Source organism: Helicoverpa armigera, chromosome 26 (genome assembly GCF_030705265.1).
Source record: "Helicoverpa armigera isolate CAAS_96S chromosome 26, ASM3070526v1, whole genome shotgun sequence".
Taxonomy (NCBI): Eukaryota; Metazoa; Arthropoda; class Insecta; order Lepidoptera; family Noctuidae; genus Helicoverpa; species Helicoverpa armigera.
Window position 1 is genome coordinate 6,313,207 of NC_087145.1, and position 19,975 is coordinate 6,333,181.

The 19,975-nt window shown below is 37.6% G+C and overlaps 1 protein-coding gene across 1 annotated transcript in view; it reads left to right on the top strand.

The window, feature by feature from the left end:
• Nucleotides 1-19,975, top strand: part of LOC110372625 (ankyrin-2) — a 61,033-nt gene that overhangs the window by 10,053 nt on the left and 31,005 nt on the right. Inside the window, exons 2-19 of the mRNA XM_064041786.1 lie at nt 6,546-6,647; nt 10,504-10,683; nt 12,457-12,573; nt 12,920-13,075; nt 13,406-13,571; nt 13,713-13,873; nt 14,259-14,428; nt 14,722-14,828; nt 15,070-15,230; nt 15,621-15,824; nt 16,169-16,267; nt 16,579-16,716; nt 17,075-17,221; nt 18,010-18,153; nt 18,442-18,563; nt 18,807-18,900; nt 19,265-19,436; nt 19,745-19,897. Of these exons, the coding sequence (XP_063897856.1) occupies nt 6,546-6,647; nt 10,504-10,683; nt 12,457-12,573; nt 12,920-13,075; nt 13,406-13,571; nt 13,713-13,873; nt 14,259-14,428; nt 14,722-14,828; nt 15,070-15,230; nt 15,621-15,824; nt 16,169-16,267; nt 16,579-16,716; nt 17,075-17,221; nt 18,010-18,153; nt 18,442-18,563; nt 18,807-18,900; nt 19,265-19,436; nt 19,745-19,897 (2,593 nt within the window). The remainder of the gene's footprint in view (nt 1-6,545; nt 6,648-10,503; nt 10,684-12,456; nt 12,574-12,919; nt 13,076-13,405; nt 13,572-13,712; nt 13,874-14,258; nt 14,429-14,721; nt 14,829-15,069; nt 15,231-15,620; nt 15,825-16,168; nt 16,268-16,578; nt 16,717-17,074; nt 17,222-18,009; nt 18,154-18,441; nt 18,564-18,806; nt 18,901-19,264; nt 19,437-19,744; nt 19,898-19,975) is intronic.

Here is a 19,975-nt window from a genome sequence, read left to right on the forward strand (position 1 = left end):
TGTCCTTTGGCAGCCAGATACAAAGTAGCACATAACCTTCCTCGATAAATAAATATTTTTTTTAATTGCTTCTGAGTTTCGGAGCCATTAGCAACCAAAAAACTGTAATTGTCCAGCTGACAAAAAACGATTTCAAAATTATGAATTACTAGCTTAGTGTCTTGATAAAAAGTAGCCTATGTGTAATCCAGGGTATCACCTATCTACATACCAAATTTCAATCAAATCGGTCTAGCTGTTTTTGCGTGATTGAATAACAAACATACATCCATACATTCTCACAAACTATCACATTTATAATATAAGTAGGATAAAACACATGTTATTTTTGCAGCAATGGATATATATGCATTTACTTAAATATGGGTTCATTTCTTAATGAGTTGCAAAGGGTTTACCCCTAGTATTTTAAGTACATCCTATATTATGTATAGGTACTCGTATTTTACATATAAATTAAAACCTTCACGGTATGCATTTCGGTGGTGAACCCACAAATAGTATTCGTCTCTTTTTTACGGCTCGTTGAGATTCATCAGAGAAACCACTCGCGTATAACTGTTAGGGGTAGGCAGCATTTGAAGTGGGGCTCAAAATATAGAAAATGCAGTGGTTTGAAGCCTATTGAGAGGGCTGTAATTACTGTGGTAAAGATTTTAGGGGTCGTTTTAATGGTTGTTAATTCGGTTGGAAAGTGTGCTGTGAAGAGAATATTTTCTTCGCTTAGTGGTGAAAATGATTGCTATGTTAGGTAGTTTTTCATGTTTATTTAACTTTGAATGTATGAAAATACACAGAATTAAAATATTATATAACAAAAAAATTGCATAATGGTTAAGAAATGTCCTGTATCGTCTGTATCTATACTTATACTTAGGCTAAACAAATCGTTTGCATGAATGCTCTAATCAAGTATAGTTCCCGCAGGCCACGCGCGAAACAGCGCTGTTGAAAGCTAGTATGTACATTATAGAAATGGAAAGGCTTATTCCCCATTTTCCCTCCTTATTTCAAAGTAAAGGAAAGCTAGATTGATCGTTTCAAAGATTGGTTTTCCCACCTGAATCAATGTGGCGTATAAATGAAAGCAAAATCAAATGGATTTCTCATGAGAACAATCTGTCTAGCTTTCACGAAAATCAGGTGGTAGCATAGGCTTCCAAATTCGGACGGTGTAAATGTATTAAGAATTTACACCTATGTTGCGTTAGAGAAACACAAAGAAATATAAGATGCATTATTAGGGTTCCGTACCCAAAGCGTAAAACGGGACCCTATTGTGTTCGCTCCTCTCTGTCTATCTGTCCGTCCGTCCGTCTGTCACCAGGCTGTATCTCATGAACCGTGATAGTTAGAGAGCTGAAATTTTTACAGAAGATGTATTTTTGTTGTCACTATAACAACAAATACTGAAAACTAGAATTAAATAAATATTTTTATACTGTTCAATCAACAAAAATAAGTTTTGTATTTTTCAGTTTTTGTATTACCACCTATATCTACCGAAAAAGTCTAGATCTATAGATACTTTTCTTTTTATCACCATGAATAAGAAATTTAGAAAAATATAAGAAAGAGGATGAGAGAAATAAAAGTGTGATGGTAATAGGAGTCTAAATACTTACCTGATGAAATGAGAGCAGGATTGAATTAGATTTTACCGAAACTACCTATGCCAAGTAAAATGCCTCTCTAATTTCCACGTTCTACCCAAATAGAAATAATAAAGGAGCCATTGAAAGGAGTGATAATCATAATAAAACAGTTGCCGAGCGTAGATGACGTCAAAACCCCGTGGGGTAGAATCTTATATTTACACGCCCTAGTCTTGTGAATATAGGCACAAGTTTATGGCATATAAATATTTAGATGTCTACGTGTTCATGTAGCTACATTAAAAGCTTTCATCTAATTTCTTGTGTTTAAGTATCCCACGTTGGGCGCCAAATGTAATTTTAGCAGACACAAATTAAGTTTTGAAGGTAGCACAAAAATGGTACAATCAAATGAATCTTAATTTAAAACACAAAATGAGGGCGATTTAAAATCTTTTCAGTTTATTTGGGTGTCTTAAAAGAACTAGCTAGATTTGTATTTTATTTAGCCTCAAGATATTATTTCATAAATAGGCCTATGTAATATTCCAGTCAAACCAATGTTTCTTGGAAAAGCTAAACGTTTTATAATGTCCCTCGCTTCGGGGAATCCCTTTGAATAGAAAATGGCGTTAGTTATAAAAGGTACAATTTCTGGAATAGCATAATTTGTTACTGCAAAATTTTGACTTGTACAAAAGTGAATATAAATAAGTGTTTAATTTATACACAGAGTTTTACGTGATACCTGGCCTATTTTTTCAAAAAGGTAGATTATGTTAGAGAAACACCAATTTTGCCAGATCTGTAAACAGTCATTACATTCCGCAAAAAGTCTTCTTCTACGTTCTGCGTTGTTCTTTATTTATTTCAGTTCAACGTTATATCTTTTCTTCCATTACACTCCGACAACCATCATATTAACATATACTGCCACCTTCAATCCATCCATCTATTTTTTCTTCTTCCATATGAAGAAAAATTTTACTTATCTACATATACAGGGTTATTGGTAAATCACTAACAACCTTGCAGGACTGTATTACTAAAGTCATAAACTACAACTTTTGTTCTATGACTTTTTATAAAACATAATACATTTGCCAAAAACAAACCTACAAGATTTCATTGGTCTATCTAACACATTTCAACTCGCACGCCGCAAGCACGCCCCTACCATTTCTTCACCAACAAAAGGCCCGATCGAGACCAGTCGAGCGATTAGTCGACCTTAGAGTGTGCGGACGAGTCGAGATTATCACACATTACAATAAATTCGTTCGGTGAAAGGTTTGAATTTTTAGAATGAATGCAAGATCTTTGTCTACCCTACGCCTCCCGCACACTTTTCTTGTACCTAGTCATACTTTTGAATTGGTAACTCGCTACGCTACGATTTCCCGCCTTTTTACGAAAAGGTCAAATAAAAAAACAAAATATCGTCTTCTTCACGTACTGTGTGCCTCGGTGGACGATCACTATCCCTGATGGCATGCCGGAATTGCCCGTAATCTCGTAACCGCTGTGTGGCGGCTAGCATTGTTACTCAGCTAGGTGTAGGGATGTTTGGGAATCGTATGGCGTATTGGCGACAGGCTTCCGAAACATTGTCATCACACCTAGCCAGCGTTCGCACCATTTCCGTGTACTCGACATTTGAATATCGATACGCCATACTGTAAAGATAATTACGTTCGCACCACCGAATTTCCCTACAAGGACACGTATGATGCGACGCGGGCGCATAAAAACGACTGACGGCCGCTCGTAAACGCTCCCCTCCCGAGCCCCGCTCCCTGCTCCCCTCCGCTGTCTTTTGTACTAGTGTTTACTGTGCTTCGCATAGACTTCGTAACTTTTAGAGCGTACACTTGAAATATTTTAATTTTTGTGTGAAAATTTTGATGACCTAAAATCTGAGAATTATTAAAAGTCATAGAACAAAAGTTGTAGTTTATGACTTTAGTAATACAGTCCTGCAAGGTTGTTAGTGATTTACCAATAACCCTGTATAGTCCTTTCTCACTTCTTCCTCCGAACCTTTTTCCCAACCATGTTGGGGTCGGCTTCCAGTCTAACCGGATTCAGCTGAGTACCAGTGTTTTACAAGAAGCGACTGCCTATCTGACCTCCTCAACCCAGTTCCCCGGACAACCCGATACCCCTTGGTTAGACTGGCGTCAGACTTACTGGTTTTCTGACTACCCGTAACGACTGCCACCGATGTTCAATGACAGCCGGGACCTACAGTTTAACATGCCATCTGAATATATAGTCCTTTCTCACTCTAACAGTTTATGCCAAGATCGATACGGGGCTAGATTTATATCACCTGGATTTAGACACAGCCGTTTTCAGCGAATTCACGCTAAAATACGTAACATCGTCAATTTGTAGTCTTTGTACACAGGATTTGTTTTTAATCCGATACGTTTGTTTTGATGCTCAGTTCAGCTTTAGTTTCCAAAGGGTATCTTGTGTTTGTAGTTATTTGTAACACTGCAAAAAACCTATGGTTCTTTGTAATACGATTCTCTGTATCATTATCGCTATTCTTACTATTGTTTATATGAAATTTAGCAAAAGCTAAGAATATTCTTTGCAGCTAGGTAAAAAAAATGCGTTGTTTTAATAACAGCTACCTCCTGACAGCTATGATGAGGGTCAGCCTTACTTACTGTTCCTTATTTGTTGACTTGCAAATATTTTTCGAAGAACATTAGTCTTCATTTCAGTATACTTCTAAAGTGGGAAAAAACTAGTCGATTAAGTAATTCCTTTCACTTTATTTCGTTTCCTTGAGACGTGCGTCAAAACGGATAGTACAGGTAGTAAAGCATAAATATTCACGAAGAAGCTGCCATCAAATATTCTACAACTATAAACTGAACTGCCTGATTGAAAATTTTCATACTAGACTAGGTACAATTTCGTACTCCAACGCTTTTGACCTCCAGGCCCGGATCGATCCAGGCTTCAGACGTTTTTAGACAAGGCCGCTTTACAGGCTGACCTTTGCTGTACTTTATGACCGCAGTTAAAATCTGGTATAGCTTCTTCAGGTTAAGTTTAAGTACCTACTTAGAAGATACGAGAAGCAATAAAGCGCTGTTTATTAAACTTATTTTGTTGTTTCTTGGTATCTGACCTGAGGCTATTGCTGTATGCTAAGAAGTCTTTGACTAGAAGTATAAACGGAAAGCTAAAATTATGATATTTTTAGTCTAGCCAGTAATTGCTATATTAGGTACTTAATTCTAAACACTAATTTCGAGGAGTCACTTGATCTTTAAATTTCAGAAGTGAGCAAAAGTATTGCTTCCAAAAACCATTTTCAAAAGTTAATTATCATTTTGAGAAAACTAATTGTGATTGATAAAACTTAAAAAGAATAAGATAATACTCCGCCTTGACTTTATTTCAAGTTTCGGAACCAGAGCACTATCATTTATATCAGGGGCTGAAAATACGACCGAAAACGAATATTTTGATACATAAGTGAAAATATATTAAGTAGGTATCACGTGTATATTCGAGAGAGAACTAACTACGACGTATTTCTAAATCCCCTGTGACGTATTTCGTGACAGTCCCTAATAAGAAACGTAGGTTTATTTCAGTATTTTTGTCTTATACAAACTTTCCTTCGTTTTAGCTTATCACATTTATCTAGATAGAGTCTAGGGAAAGGATTTATTGGAAAACTTTTCTGTGGGTCTCTAGCTATAAGAGATTTAAGAAAAGAAAACCAAGGTACCTATGTATTAGCTTTTTTCTGGCGAAAAACTTTAAAGCCTTTCTTGACCATCTATGTTTCTTATTATCGAGAGCCCACATTTTATCACTATATATTCTCCGTTCACGTCTTTTAATATTAGATTATCAGCATATAGTGGCAATTTTAGAAGTACCTACGGATTGGTTTCCGACTTATGAAATTTCAAGGACCATAATATCTTACTCTATCTCTTTTTTATACATTTAAGCACATTCATAATTTGTTTAATTGTAATTAAATACCCTTTATCATTTCTCAACTAAGTACGTGTCTAGATTGATATGATCTCGTGTCTCAGATATTAATCTAATGCTAGAAATACCAGCTAAATGATCAATTTTATTGTAGCTTACTTTTCTTACACGAACATACTTCAGCACTATTTCTATCATAATTATTAAGTCTTCCCAACTTCAAATCCATTATCTCCGATCCCTATTTCGCAGTTACTAGAAGCATCCACATCAGCCCTAGCTATAAACATAAGATCTCAAGGGACACCTTTTTTGTCCACGAAGGTTCTATCTCTCAAAGTATAGACTTTTTATGTATTCTCTACAAAATAAATTGGATGGGAAGTATCGATTTTAGACTTCGTTTGTATTTTTAGGACTTTGAAAGTTAGATCGAGTTTCGAATTTAAGTTTGTGAGTAATTTTATCCATGTGTGTTGAATAGATCGAAAAGCAATCAAGGCGGATTTAGCAATATGCAAAGTTTGTTACTTATGTGTGAAGTTTTGTTAACTTCGATACGTTGAAAGGGTTACTATTCCAATGGAACTGAAATCGGTGTAATAACATGCTTAAGTATTTTCAATTTTGAACTTTCACTCATTACAATAAATGTCTCTATATGTTTTTTTCTTTTCTACCTCCCATTAAGTATCTCTTCTTTACTATGTATCATTGTGCCTTTAGAAAAGCTGGTGCTGTTTCTTCTGATCAGTAGAAAGACAAAGCCGCAATACGATTGTTTCTCCTTTTCAACTTTCCGTCATAACTCCCAGCAAATCTGCAAGCTGAATTAAACCTTTGCAACCTATATTTAAAGCTGTAATTCCTTTATTCAAAAATCACTTCAATGGCGTCCCAGCGTATCCACCAACAAAACTGCAAGCTGAATTAAACCTTTGCGTCATGTATTTAAAGTTATTATTTGCTTGTTCACAGGCGGACGCGAGCACCGCGTTCCTGCGGGCTGCGCGCGCCGGCCAAATCGAAAAGATCATAAGTCTCCTAGAACAGGGCGTTGATATCAACGTTAGCAATGCTGTAAGTATCTTTTTATGGTGTCATTTCACATTATATTATGGTGGCATTAATATAGCGGATTTAATAATAACGAGAAAGAGCTCGTCATTACTGATGTGCATATATGTATGTAGTGAGGGACACCTCATTTCAGCTTAAACGACCTATAACTTTGATATTTTCAAGACAGCAAAATACAGAGGCAAAATTGTTTGGCAAAAGCTTCTTATAATTACTTTAAGATCGACTGAGATTTAATGCAATATCAATGATGATATTTAAATAAAAAATTCTCTATCCCTAAAATTTTAAAAGCTAAACTGTAAAATTGTATCCAGATTTCCGACATATACAGACGGTAATATCAACCTTAAAAAAAATCTACATAGTTCTATGTATATTCAGACAGTGGTATGGCAACACTCTATGACGTCATTTGCCATGAGCATCACTCGAGACGTGGGTGGCGACGTCATTATACGCAGACTGTATTTACATAACTTTGTACACATACATAAACATACTTTCTAGTATATGTAATTCTGAAAGTTTCATGTATTTTTTTGCGAGGTTTTTTTATGAAAGTACTAGCTGGTGCCCGCGACTTCGTCTGCGCAGGTTTAGTATTTCGAACAATATGTTTACAAATTGTAGCCTATGTGTTATTCTGATGTATAAGCTATATTATTGTAAAGTTTCATTAAAATCCATTCAGTAGATTTTGCGTGAAAGAGTAACAAACATCCATACATCCATACATACAAACTTTCGCGTTTATAATGTTATAATAGGATCTGTTTTGAGTGGTTTTTTTGAATTGAGGCTGCTTATTTTTTTCGCAAAAAGGTACAATGATTTTACATGCTGCGTCGGCCACAATAAAAAATTAGGATAAAAACAGGGTGATTTTGATGTCTATGAAATTGATGATCCCGAAAAAAGTCCGGGATTTAATCTAACATGGACGTGAAAAATCATAAGAATGATAGGCCCAAGGGTAGACGTGGTTTTACCACGTCTCATCGCTACCATGAAATCAAAAGGGAGCAATTTCTATTCTTCTATGCTTCTATGTAATTTCGTTTGTGATAAATCCAACAAAAATATTTTTGGCTTATATGAACGGCAATAAAGACATAACTAAAAATCGTAATCAGGCGTAATAATTTGCGAAAATAAGCCCGCAAGTTTACAATCCAAAACCGTTAAAAGAAAGAAAACTCTAAGGCTCTTGAAATATGGTTGAGTTTTGAACAAACTTAGTTCTACATGTAAATTACTAGGCTATTTTCCGTATATTTGAGGTACGCACGCAAAGCTGTCACGAATGGAGATATCATACGGTTTAAATGAACGAAACTTACTATTTTGTGCCAAATTCTGCAATTTGGTATAGTTTTGAGAAATACCATCTGGTCAGTCACAAGATTTTCTTATTATCAAAAGGACGATTACGTCCCTGGATCAGTAGATACCTATGATGGTAGTAGTCATTATGATGAACTAGCATTTCATGGCGGTTCCTCCTCTGGAAGGGAAGGGAACTACCCCCCGCAGCCGGCTAAAAGTAACCTGGGCCCTTTTTCAGGCAATAGGGTTAGATGGAACCTTTCATTAAAATTGGTTCTTATATTCGGATTATGAGTTTAATGGCAGTCACGAGGATTTCGTTTTATAAGCCACGTGATATAGCCACAATTACCTACTACTATTTTCCAAAATTTTCTAAAATCCTGTTAGAACACATGCTGAAAAGTTCTCTCACTAGAGTTATAACAGCTTAAACCTAAGTTAGCGTGACAATTCTCAGTGGCGTGCCAACACGGATTGAATTGCGTGACATTTTATACGCGACAGACCAACTATATTTTTTCATTATATAAGTGTGATTAGGCTATGCTGTAATTAAATTCTTGCTTCGTTGTTAATTTTCTGACTGGATTTTAAATGGTGGCCTTAGGTATGTGTGCTGTGAGAGGTTTTCAGAAATATAGGGTTCAGATTAGGGTGTTTTAAAACTGATTTATGAGCGTTTCAAAATCTAAATTCTTCTTCATCATCATCCTCCGAGCCTTTTCCCAATCACGTTGGGGTCGGCTTCCAGTCTAACCGGATTCAGCTGAGTACCAGTGCTTTACAAGAAGCGACTGCCTATCTGACCTCCTCAACCCAGTAACCCGGGCAACCCGATACCCCTTGGTTAGACTGGTGTCAGACTTTCTGGCTTCTGACTACCCGTAAATCTAAATTCTTCTTATGGGAAAATATACCTGAAAAGTTCAATATCACTCGTTCTTCAGGTAAGCAGTAAAAGTATTAAGCACTATGAAAATTATTTTCTCAAAAAGGAAAAACTAAAATACCAGCTGATCAATTGGACTATAAAAGAAAATCCATGAAGAGACTTTAAAAGATAATCCGTCACCCTTGGGAGCATAGTACTTAGCTCTCTTATCTCAAACAAAACATCTAACGCTACTTCACCTTCTTAATAATCTGTCCTCAAACAAAATTCCGGGGACAATATCCTGAAACCTGTGTTTGAAGGATCTTGAACCAGTTTCCAATCCTTGACCTATTTACAGTACAAAGTGACCTGGTGGCCTATTTTCCTGTTGGCGTACTGCTAGGCTCCAAGGCTCCCGTAACCTGTCCTTGAATTTATTTGAAATGGGAAAATGATTGAGACCCGGGGATAGTTAATGTTTGTTTCTGAAAGGATTTAGGTGCAATTCTTCAGGCATTTATGACTACTAAATACAGGGGGAGGCCTATGTTCAGCAGTGGACGTCCTATGGCTGAGATGATATGATGATGATGATGAAGTACATAAGTCACCTATATTTTTTCTAGGCCCTGGTTATTATTTCAACATGTTTCTCCGTCGTTACGAGTAGTCATTATGTGACAACCAGTGTTACCACGGGGTACCGAGTTGCCCGGAGAGCTTAGTTGAGGAGTCCGATAGGCAGTCGCTCCATGTGCAACACTGATATTCAGACGAATGCGATTGGACTAGAAGCAAAATGGTGTATTGAATAGTACTGTGATCTAATGTACTATTCATAACATGATTACATGACTAAAGATGACACATAACACCTGTATCTTTACCATTCATCACGGCTTTTTGGGTTGCTCGACTGCGGACGTAGGCCTCCAAATCTTTCCAAACATACTTAGGTATCTTAGCGGAAAAAAATCATATGTAACACAATTTTATACAGAACTCGCCTCAGCAACAAGCTCCATTAATATATTTTCGCCTTTATACATAATCCTATTGGATTCGTGACCCGAATAATAAACCAGACACACAGAAAATGTATTCAGAATATGGTAATAATAAACTAATGGTTTTGTCCTACGCTATTGACACGCTCTCAAAGTAGGTCCTATATCAAATAAATATAAGATTTTTCCTTTGTTACTAGGCTAAAAAGAACCTTAACTTATGGTGGTCGTTCTATGGATGAGTCACCATGTAGACCAGGAAGTACCTCACAGTTTCGGAAAATACATGTTGACTCGTCTGTTATTTGTGCTTTCATCTTTGTCAGTCTGTATCTGCAATCAGAAGCCATAATTCTTGGAAACCAGTTATAGGTACCAAAAGTTATCTTGTTACCAAGGTGACTGGGTTAAGGGAGTCAGATAGGCAATTATAACAATGTCTCAGCCTGTTGCCATCTTCTGCTGAACGTAGGCCTTCCTCAATAAATACCAACCAATCCTGTCTTGGGCGGCCCGTATTCGTCCACCCATACCGAAAAGTAATTGCTCCATTTTAAACACCTTAGACTGGAAACCGATCATAAAATTATATCTATATCCCTATACAGATGATGTCTACAATATTTAACTCGTTTGTCCCCAGAACGGTCTAAACGCCATACACCTAGCTTCCAAGGATGGGCACGTGGAGGTGGTCCGAGAGCTGCTGCAGCGCGGTGCAGCAATCGACGCGGCCACCAAGAAGGGCAATACAGCGCTGCACATCGCTTCGCTTGCGGGGCAAGAGGCAGTTGTCAAGTTGCTGGTGCAGTCTCAGGCACAGGTAAGAATTGATGCGTCTGTTAATCTATTTCTCACGAGAAGCATGTTCTTGGGAGATAGATTTGGTATTTATGAAGCCCCAAATATGAATTGTAGAACAGACTATCATGTAGGTTGACCATTAAGGTGTGGTAGAAAAATAAGGGGAATGAGACTGTGAAAGACATATCGAGATGGAGCAACATACAATAAATAAAGATACATAACCATAATAACAACATTCTGGATAATTTAGTACTTATTTTAAGCTATCTACCCAAGGTCTCAAACTCGCATTGAAAACTTCTCCAAAACATCTTACCAAAACACATAAAACAGAAATTGCAGCAGAAACCAAAGATGAAAGACTTTTATTACACCGAAACGACCTCAAAAAACTCAATAATGATAAACAAGAATACGAACATTGCCAAAAACACGAAGCCAAAGTAAAAGTTCAAGGGTAAACACAAAAGGAAAAGATAAATAAACATGCCATTAAAGAAACTTTAACGAGCAGTTCAAACATTGCTAAAAGGAATTTATCAAAGAAAAAGAAAATATTGATATTTATGTAACGTGTGGACAGCTGTATAAGACACGAACTTGGAAAAATGTGATCAGTCATGATTATCGAGTTCAGAAGAATAAATTACTTTTGGTAGCAACAGAAGTTATGATATTGTAATTAATCTTCTTGTATGTTATAAGCCTGGCAATGTTATACCAACTATTTCAGTTGGTGGAAAGTAATCAATATTTCTTGGCTCTTCTGTAATAAGCTGTCGCACCCCAGTCTTTGAGAACTTTTGTAACACTATGCCTTTCAAACTATTCACTAGGTAGGAATAGGTTTAAAGAAGCAGTTACGTAAATGATTTTCGTTTTTACTATTCAGACTTAGACGGTCCAGTGAGTATATTACCATTCATGAACTCAAAGGGACTTTCATCAGGGTGAATGTGAAATACATGTTACGCATTTCCAAAGATTTATGCTTATTGAGGGTGATTAGATACATTTGTTACTTGAAGGGTGAGTGGCCTCCCCTTCCTTTGCAATGCTTCCAGTAAATTATGGTCCTTTATGGGCCTTTCGATATATTGTTATTGAGATTGATTTGAAAACTGATCGTACGAAACTACCTAGTTCTTTTTTCTGTTTTTGTAAAATTCGACTGCATAACACATTTTTTTAATGTGGCCTATTATATTTATCTAACCGCTCACTTTCTTATTTTTACTTCGCAGTCGAGTTCGAGTTAAGATCTCGCAAATAAATTAGGCCGCCTGTCTTTCTTATATCAGCAAAAATAACTCAAATTGAGTCCAATCATTAATATTTCTGCTTAAAATAAAGCAAATTGATCACTGTAATGCATTGTCTGCCTGTATGATATCTTAAAAGGATTGACTGACAGGTACAATAACAAATACGTATGAAACACTTCGCCAATCGACGGTTTTAAAAATATTTTGATGTATTGGGGAATATAAATCTGTTGGGTTAAGTGCAACATTTTAATTTTGTACGTTATTCATTCGTTGTGATTTGGATGCTTTGGTTATTTCCATGCATTTCGACAGGGTTTTGACAGGTCGTTTATTGATGGAACATGGTACATAATGTATCACTATTTTTCTTGAAATGTGTCAATCCATAGACATGATATAAGTAGTTCGGAATTTACATGCACTGAGTCTGCGTGGTCTAAGCATTTCGTATTTTCCTCTGCGCCAATATAATTTTATTTTGTTTGCAGTAAGTAATCTAATTATTGTCTTTTCTTTGTCAGGTCAACATCCAATCCCAGAATGGCTTCACACCGTTATATATGGCTGCACAGGAGAATCACGATGGTGTCGTGAAGTTCCTGCTTGCTAATGGAGCTAATCAGAGCCTTGCTACTGAGGTAAGAATTAAATTTTAAATAGTATGACGTTTTGTTTAGGTTTGAATTTAATGTTGCTCGTATTAAGGTTGGTTTTGGATCATGACAATTATCAAGATCTATGTGGTGAGGGTGAAATTTTCAGTTATTTATTATCTACTCAAACATTTTCATTTAAAATATGCGTTTGATGATGAAGATCGACCACGTTATGTTTGTATAGGTGACGGAAGAAGACTTACAAATGAAATGATATTTGAAACTGATTCATCAGCAACGGATATTTGCTTAGATTTCTAATTACTTTTGTCACTAAAGTTTTAGGAAGTAATTTCTTGTCAGCACTAAAAACTCCCTTTCCTTGCAGGATGGCTTTACCCCCCTAGCCGTGGCCATGCAGCAAGGCCATGAGAAGGTGGTAGCAGTCCTGCTAGAAGCTGACACCCGCGGCAGGGTGCGCCTGCCAGCGCTCCACATCGCTGCCAAGAAGGACGATGTTAAAGCTGCTAATTTATTACTTGAGGTAAGAGAAGTTTAAATTCTTTTATATAATATATTCTAGTTATTTGTAGATTCGAACAGTATCCTTCTACATGATCTAAGGTTTTCATGTAGGTATTGTTAATGTGGTAACTTTACATAAAGCAATTTCTTCTGCCTTCAGTACATTCCTCTGCTGTGTGTTGAAGAATAAAGACATTAGCTTAATGAATTAGTAGCTGTTTGTCTGTAATGTAGATTTTTTCATATTCATCTTTCAATAAACATCTGCAATCTTTAGATCAAGAATCTTCAATCATATTTAGTTTTCCAAAGGCTTGTAATCAGAAACTCTCTACCTTTTTTCAACCAGAATGAACACAACCCCGACGTGACTTCGAAGTCAGGCTTCACTCCGCTGCACATTGCTGCTCACTACGGCAACGAGGCAGTCGCCAGGCTGCTGCTGGCTAAAGGAGCTGATGTCAACTGTGCTGCTAAGCACAATATCTGCCCGCTGCATGTTGCTGCTAAGTGGGGTAAGACTTCTGAAGATATTTCTTGAAAATCAAATTATACTCTCATTGTAATTTAGGCAGTTGCATCAATCTGGGTCAACAATTTTTCTCTCAGACCAAGTCATTCAACCACCATTCTAAGCCCCCTTTTTTCACCACCAGGCAAAGAGAACATGGTATCCCTACTATGCGACAACGGGGCTAACGTAGAGGCTCGCACTAGAGACGGGCTGACGCCCCTCCACTGTGCCGCCAGGTCTGGACATGAGAGGGTCGTGGAGGCACTGCTGGATAGGGGCGCTCCTATCACCAGTAAGAGTAAGGTAAGGGGGTGGCAAATTGAAGAACTATTTTGCTTAAGGAAAGGTGAAACTGAATTGAAGTATTTATTTTTAATTTCTGGATTATGCAAAGTATGTGATTTTGTCACATATTCTTCAGTCACTGTTATTGCTATTAATTTTTTACATTACGTTTTTGAACACTGAAGTCCTGAAATCCTTCTTTTCGAAGAACACAGATTTCTCCAGGAAAGAAATTTTAACATCTCGTGGTTTGGCTGGACGCGTACCTTAATTAAAGCTTTTAAATTTCAATGGAAATCAGCATATTTTGCTACATAAGATTGACTTCTGAAGGGTCATTTTTCAACAATTTCGAATGGAGCTAAAATCTCCTACATAATCAAACTCACTTTCCCCCCACCAGAACGGCCTCGCCCCCCTCCACATGGCGGCACAAGGCGACCACGCGGAAGCCGCGCGCGTGCTGCTCTCGCGCCGCGCGCCCGTCGATGACGTCACAGTTGACTATCTGACAGCTCTGCATGTGGCTGCCCATTGTGGACATGCTAAAGTCGCTAAATTGTTGTTGGACAGGTAAGAACTTGTAAAAACAGGAACCGAAAATAAAGAATACCTAGAAGTGATTCCATACCTTTTCAAGCCCTTTCAACTTGGGACATATTATTTTTCACATAATTACGATTTATAAAGGTCAAGTTTTTTAAATTAAATATCACATTTTGAAGGAGCTTCAAATATAAATATAGTAATTAGTAAACAAGTATGTGTTTGATTTTAAATCCTTCTTGAAAAAAAAAAACATCTAAAAACTTTTATATGATCAAAATGTTTCATCTTTTATATTACATGACATTATTGTATGACAGGAACGCAGATGCAAATGCGCGCGCTCTGAACGGTTTCACACCACTGCACATTGCCTGCAAAAAGAATAGGATCAAGGTGGTGGAACTGCTTCTCAAGTATGGCGCAAGTAAGTATACTAGCATTTTTTTTCTAACAGAAGGGGAAAAGTAGGAACTTCATCTTTGTTTGATATCCCTTCTATTTGTGACCTTAATTTTTGACCATCTAAATTGGCTCATCCTACACCGTTAACCTTCTCTCTCCTTAATATTTTACACTTTTTATTCAGTTCGTTTTATCGTTGCCTCAAATTGACAATTGATTGACAATCTACGACCTTCGTACTCTAAAACTCTTCAATCCACCAGGTATACAAGCCACAACAGAATCAGGGCTGACTCCACTCCACGTGGCAGCGTTCATGGGCTGCATGAACATCGTTATCTACCTGCTGCAGCATGAGGCCAACCCTGACGTGCCTACTGTTAGGGGAGAGACTCCTCTGCATTTGGCGGCGAGGGCTAATCAGGTATAGTTTTCTTAAATTAGATTATGTCAGAAATTGACTTTGATTACAGTGGGTGTCTTATTTGTGGCTTATTTACTGGACGTGTACTATGTGAAACATGAATTGGTTTCTAAAGCAACTGCGTAGCGTCTAAAATCAATCAAAGCAATGACTTTCACAAGGTTTCTAACTTCTACTACCTATTGGTGGGTATAGTCTGCTCCCAATAAAAGTTAATTGTTGCTGTTATAAAAGTCTTCTCTTGTCTTTGATTTGATTGATTTGAAAAAAAAAACGACTTTACAGGATCCATTCCTTTCATATTCGTAGGTTTTTTATGAAAGTGAAATATGTTATTTTCAATATAGAAGATATACCTTCCATACCATGAACCCTTCTCTTCTTCCACAGACGGACATAATCCGCATTCTCCTCCGCAACGGCGCGGCAGTAGAGGCCAAAGCTAGAGAGAGACAGACGCCCCTACACATCGCCTCTCGCCTCGGCAACGTCGACATCGCAGTCTTGCTGCTGCAGCACGGCGCTGACGTCAGAGCTATGACTGCCGATCATTATAACCCGCTGCATATTGCTGCTAAACAGCATAATCATGATGTAAGTAAAGAATTACAAATTAAGGATGCCCAAGCAGTTTGCTTGTGACTAAATTTTAATGAGTTTCCGGTGTAGTATTTTGATTCCTGTTTTACATGGAACCATGTAGTATAGTGCATAGCATATAGTGACCACATAACACGTTACTTCTCAGTTAGACTGGTAGACTGTTACCAAGCTTTAAGCCTCTGACATCTCAAAATTGGGTATAAAATCTTCTTTCATATTTTTAGACTAGTAAATACAGTACCTACAGATTTAAGAAAAACCTACAGAGCAGTTTTCTTGGCTCGGTTAATCTAGCAGTTCAGTCTCTGTATAGTTATTTTCTAATTGACTGACAGGTTGCAGCGGCGTTAATTGAGCACAACGCTCCACTCACGGCTACAACGAAGAAAGGTTTCACGGCACTTCATCTGGCTGCCAAATATGGAAACTTGAAGGTAGGTGTCTTTTATAACAAACTAACAGAACTCCCTTGTTACTTTTGGACCCATGTATTCTTTCATCGGCATTTCATTTCAATTGCATAATTCTTGGTCGGGATTTACGAGGGAGCTAGCTGATACGTCTTATCAACCTTCTTCACAGTCTGATTAGTAGTTTGAGAACGTACACTTAAATAATTTTCATCACAACCCTCTCACCTTACAGTTACTGAAACATTCTGAGCTCTTGAGAATTTTCTTTCACTTGTCAATTTATTTTTGTAAACTACAATGTCCAAAAACAATGTAATACTCTTTTCTCCTAGGTGGCAAACCTTCTCCTAGCCCATGGGGCATCTCCGGACCAAGCGGGCAAGAACGGCATGACTCCACTCCACATCGCAGCGCAGTACGACCAGCAGGCTGTCGCCACCACGCTCATGGAGAAAGGGGCTGATGCTAAGGTCAGTCGCGATCATTGCTCCTCCCTCAAGCATTTATTTAAGTCTCATTTGTACAGGTTTGGTTGTCACATGTCATGTGCTATGTCACATGTCGTGTAAGCAAGAAGAAATAAGAAATAGTCTTTTTTTCTTTACTTTATTTATTGATCCAGATTTGGAACTCGACTATTCTCTGCAAACTGGATAATAATATAAATCCTGCGCTCTGCTACGATCAATTTTATGGACGAGTTTGATTACATAAATTATAATTATCATCACACCTCAGCAAAGTTGTGGAAACTAGTCCATTACCTTTTATTACCAACTTTACAATACTACAACACACAAAATAATAATTCCATAATCCCAAATGCAGGCTGTAGCCAAGAACGGCCACACTCCTCTCCACATAGCGGCTCGGAAGAATCAGATGGAGACAGCAGCCACCTTGCTGGAGTACGGAGCCCTGACCAACGCTGAGTCCAAGGCTGGGTTCACGCCTCTGCATCTTGCTGCTCAGCAGGTAAGAGATCAGTGTATATAGGTCATCATATTTCTGCCTTCATCCTAATTTAATTTGGGGTCAACATGTTTCTATCTTTCATACGACATGTTTATATTTTATCTGCCGTCATATGATTAGTTACATAGTATATAATAGGAAATATTTATGTGGTCAATCATTCAGGTTTGAGAAAACTGTTGCACATGATGTTCTTTGATTAGCAACCTTCCTACATGCCCATAAGAATAGGCTAGTTTCCTAAAAAATAATAATTAGTCCGTCTTGTAGATTGTCCAAAATTAAGCGATACGTATTTTTTCTTTTTTAAATTGGATCAGAACTTGTTAAGATATAGCGTGTTAAAGTTGAGTGTGACGTCACAAGTTGCTACAATTTTCAGGACACTGTGACGTAAAAGGCCCCCACTCCTAATTTTTGAAGTGTATTATCTTTGTCATTTTAAGTTTAATTAAAAAAAGAAAAAATACGTATCCAGTATTTTTTGATTATCTAAAAAGCGGACTAAATATTATTTCATTATTTCGACCCTGGAAACTACCCTATTAGGTAAGTTTGATCTATACGGGATCACTTACTCAAGCTTGTGAAGTATGCAGGTAAAAAATATTTACTACATAGGACAGAAGATCACATAGCATATCATCAGAAAAGGATGGAAATTCAATGAATTTACAAGTCTTTCAAATAAAACTATCTTCATTGATCAATCAACAATTTTATCTATCAATATGAACTTGGACACCTTTAGCCTTAACCTATTCACTAATTCTACCTACTGTTCCTAGGGTCACACAGAGATGTGCTCTCTACTCCAAGAGCACGGTGCTGAAGTAGACCAGCAGGCGAAGAATGGTTTGGCAGCTTTACACCTGGCAGCTCAGGAGGATCGGGTGCCTGTCGCTCAACTTCTTGTCAAGAATGGAGCAGAGGTATTATAAGTATTTTTAGCTCATAATATATTTATACGCTTTGTTTTCTTCGTGCTTTTGCACGACTATCATGCTTGTGAGTTCACTAGCTGCTGTCCGAGAATTTACTTGCGGCCTGAGGAAATTCCTTACCGAGTCTGGATAAAAAAAAACCTTTATGTAACGTATAATTAAAAAAAAGTTACAAATATGCATACCTTTCTACAGGTGACTGATCTACATAATTCAAGTACAGAAGATCTATATGATATGCTACAATAATTTCATAACAAATCTTCTCATCATCAGGTGGATATCTGCACTAAAGGCGGGTACACACCGCTGCACATCGCCAGTCACTACGGCCAGGCGAACATGGTGCGGTTCCTGCTTGAGAACGGCGCGTCTGTTAAAGCTCAGACTACACATGGGTAAGATTTTGAATCTTATTTTAAAGTTTCCACTGCCCCAAGGCTGCTGGCCATCCACTGAAGCGGAGTCAGGTACCGGTACGGGAAAATGTCCAAATATTTTCAAACGTGCTGTTTCCCTTAGTTCCAAGGGGTACCAAGGGTTCCGGGAAAAGTAGTCTATAAGCCTTTTTAACCTTCAAACTGTCGAATTTCCAAGTCCTTAGTCAAGAGCAAATAGTAATATAATAATAATGCTTACAGATACACAGCGCTTCACCACGCCGCTCAGCAGGGCCACATCAACATCGTCAACATTTTGTTAGAACACAAGTCCGATGCCAACGCCACTACCACGGTAATATACTATGATTATTAATGTCTTATCAACTAAAAACTTTGCAAAACTAAAAATACATAATCAGTTTTGGAACAAAAATATTGAGTTTTGAAAGAAATCATTCTTCACCTAGAAGTCTTCTTAAGAATGAGCTTGGTAAAACATATGATAAAACTATGTCGGTCTGGATCAATCAACTAAGAACCACATAAACTGATTTTGTGAAATAACATCTATCATGCCTGAAACCCCAAACTATTCATGTCGTGATCAGCATACCACCAAAGCGGTTTATGACAACATACACATAATCTTGCTAAGTGATTAATGCTTTTATAAACTTACCTTTGTAAGTTTCACCACATTTTCCACTTCCCAACAGAATGGCCAAACGCCCTTGGACATAGCCTCAAAGCTGGGTTACGTGACTGTCATGGAGACACTCAAGGAGGTGTCAGAACCATCCATAGCACCTGTCTCTCAGGAGAAGTACAAGGTGGTGGCTCCGGAAACCATGCTGGAGACGTTCATGTCGGATTCTGAAGAAGAAGGAGGTTAGTACAAGATTTTCTTTAATTACATTGGCGTTTATCATCATTTTATTCATCACTGAAACTCCTTACCATGAGGATACCAGAACGGGAATCACGAATAAAAATTACTGTGATGATATTAATGGTTTCTTGTCCATATTGTTTCAATACGACTGTTTATTTACCAATCTTGACATTGCAACTGAAACTGTCATTCAATTCCAAATCGACAAATAAACCACCGATGCCTCAAAATCCAGCAAACGTGTATGTTATCTCAGCAATTACAAACAAAGAAATCTAACCATCTATTTCCTATTCTAATCCAGGTGAGGACACAATCCTCAACGACCAGCCTTACCGCTACCTGACAGCAGATGACATGAAGTCCTTAGGAGACGACTCACTGCCTATAGACGTTACTAAGGATGAAAGGACTGAGTCTGCTATGAGTCATAAGAATATCATGGAACTGTCTCAAGGTAAGATATGGTTACATAGAGCTGAGACCCAACAGAAATGCTTTTCAGATTTCAATTAATTCTACCAGTGTCCTAAAA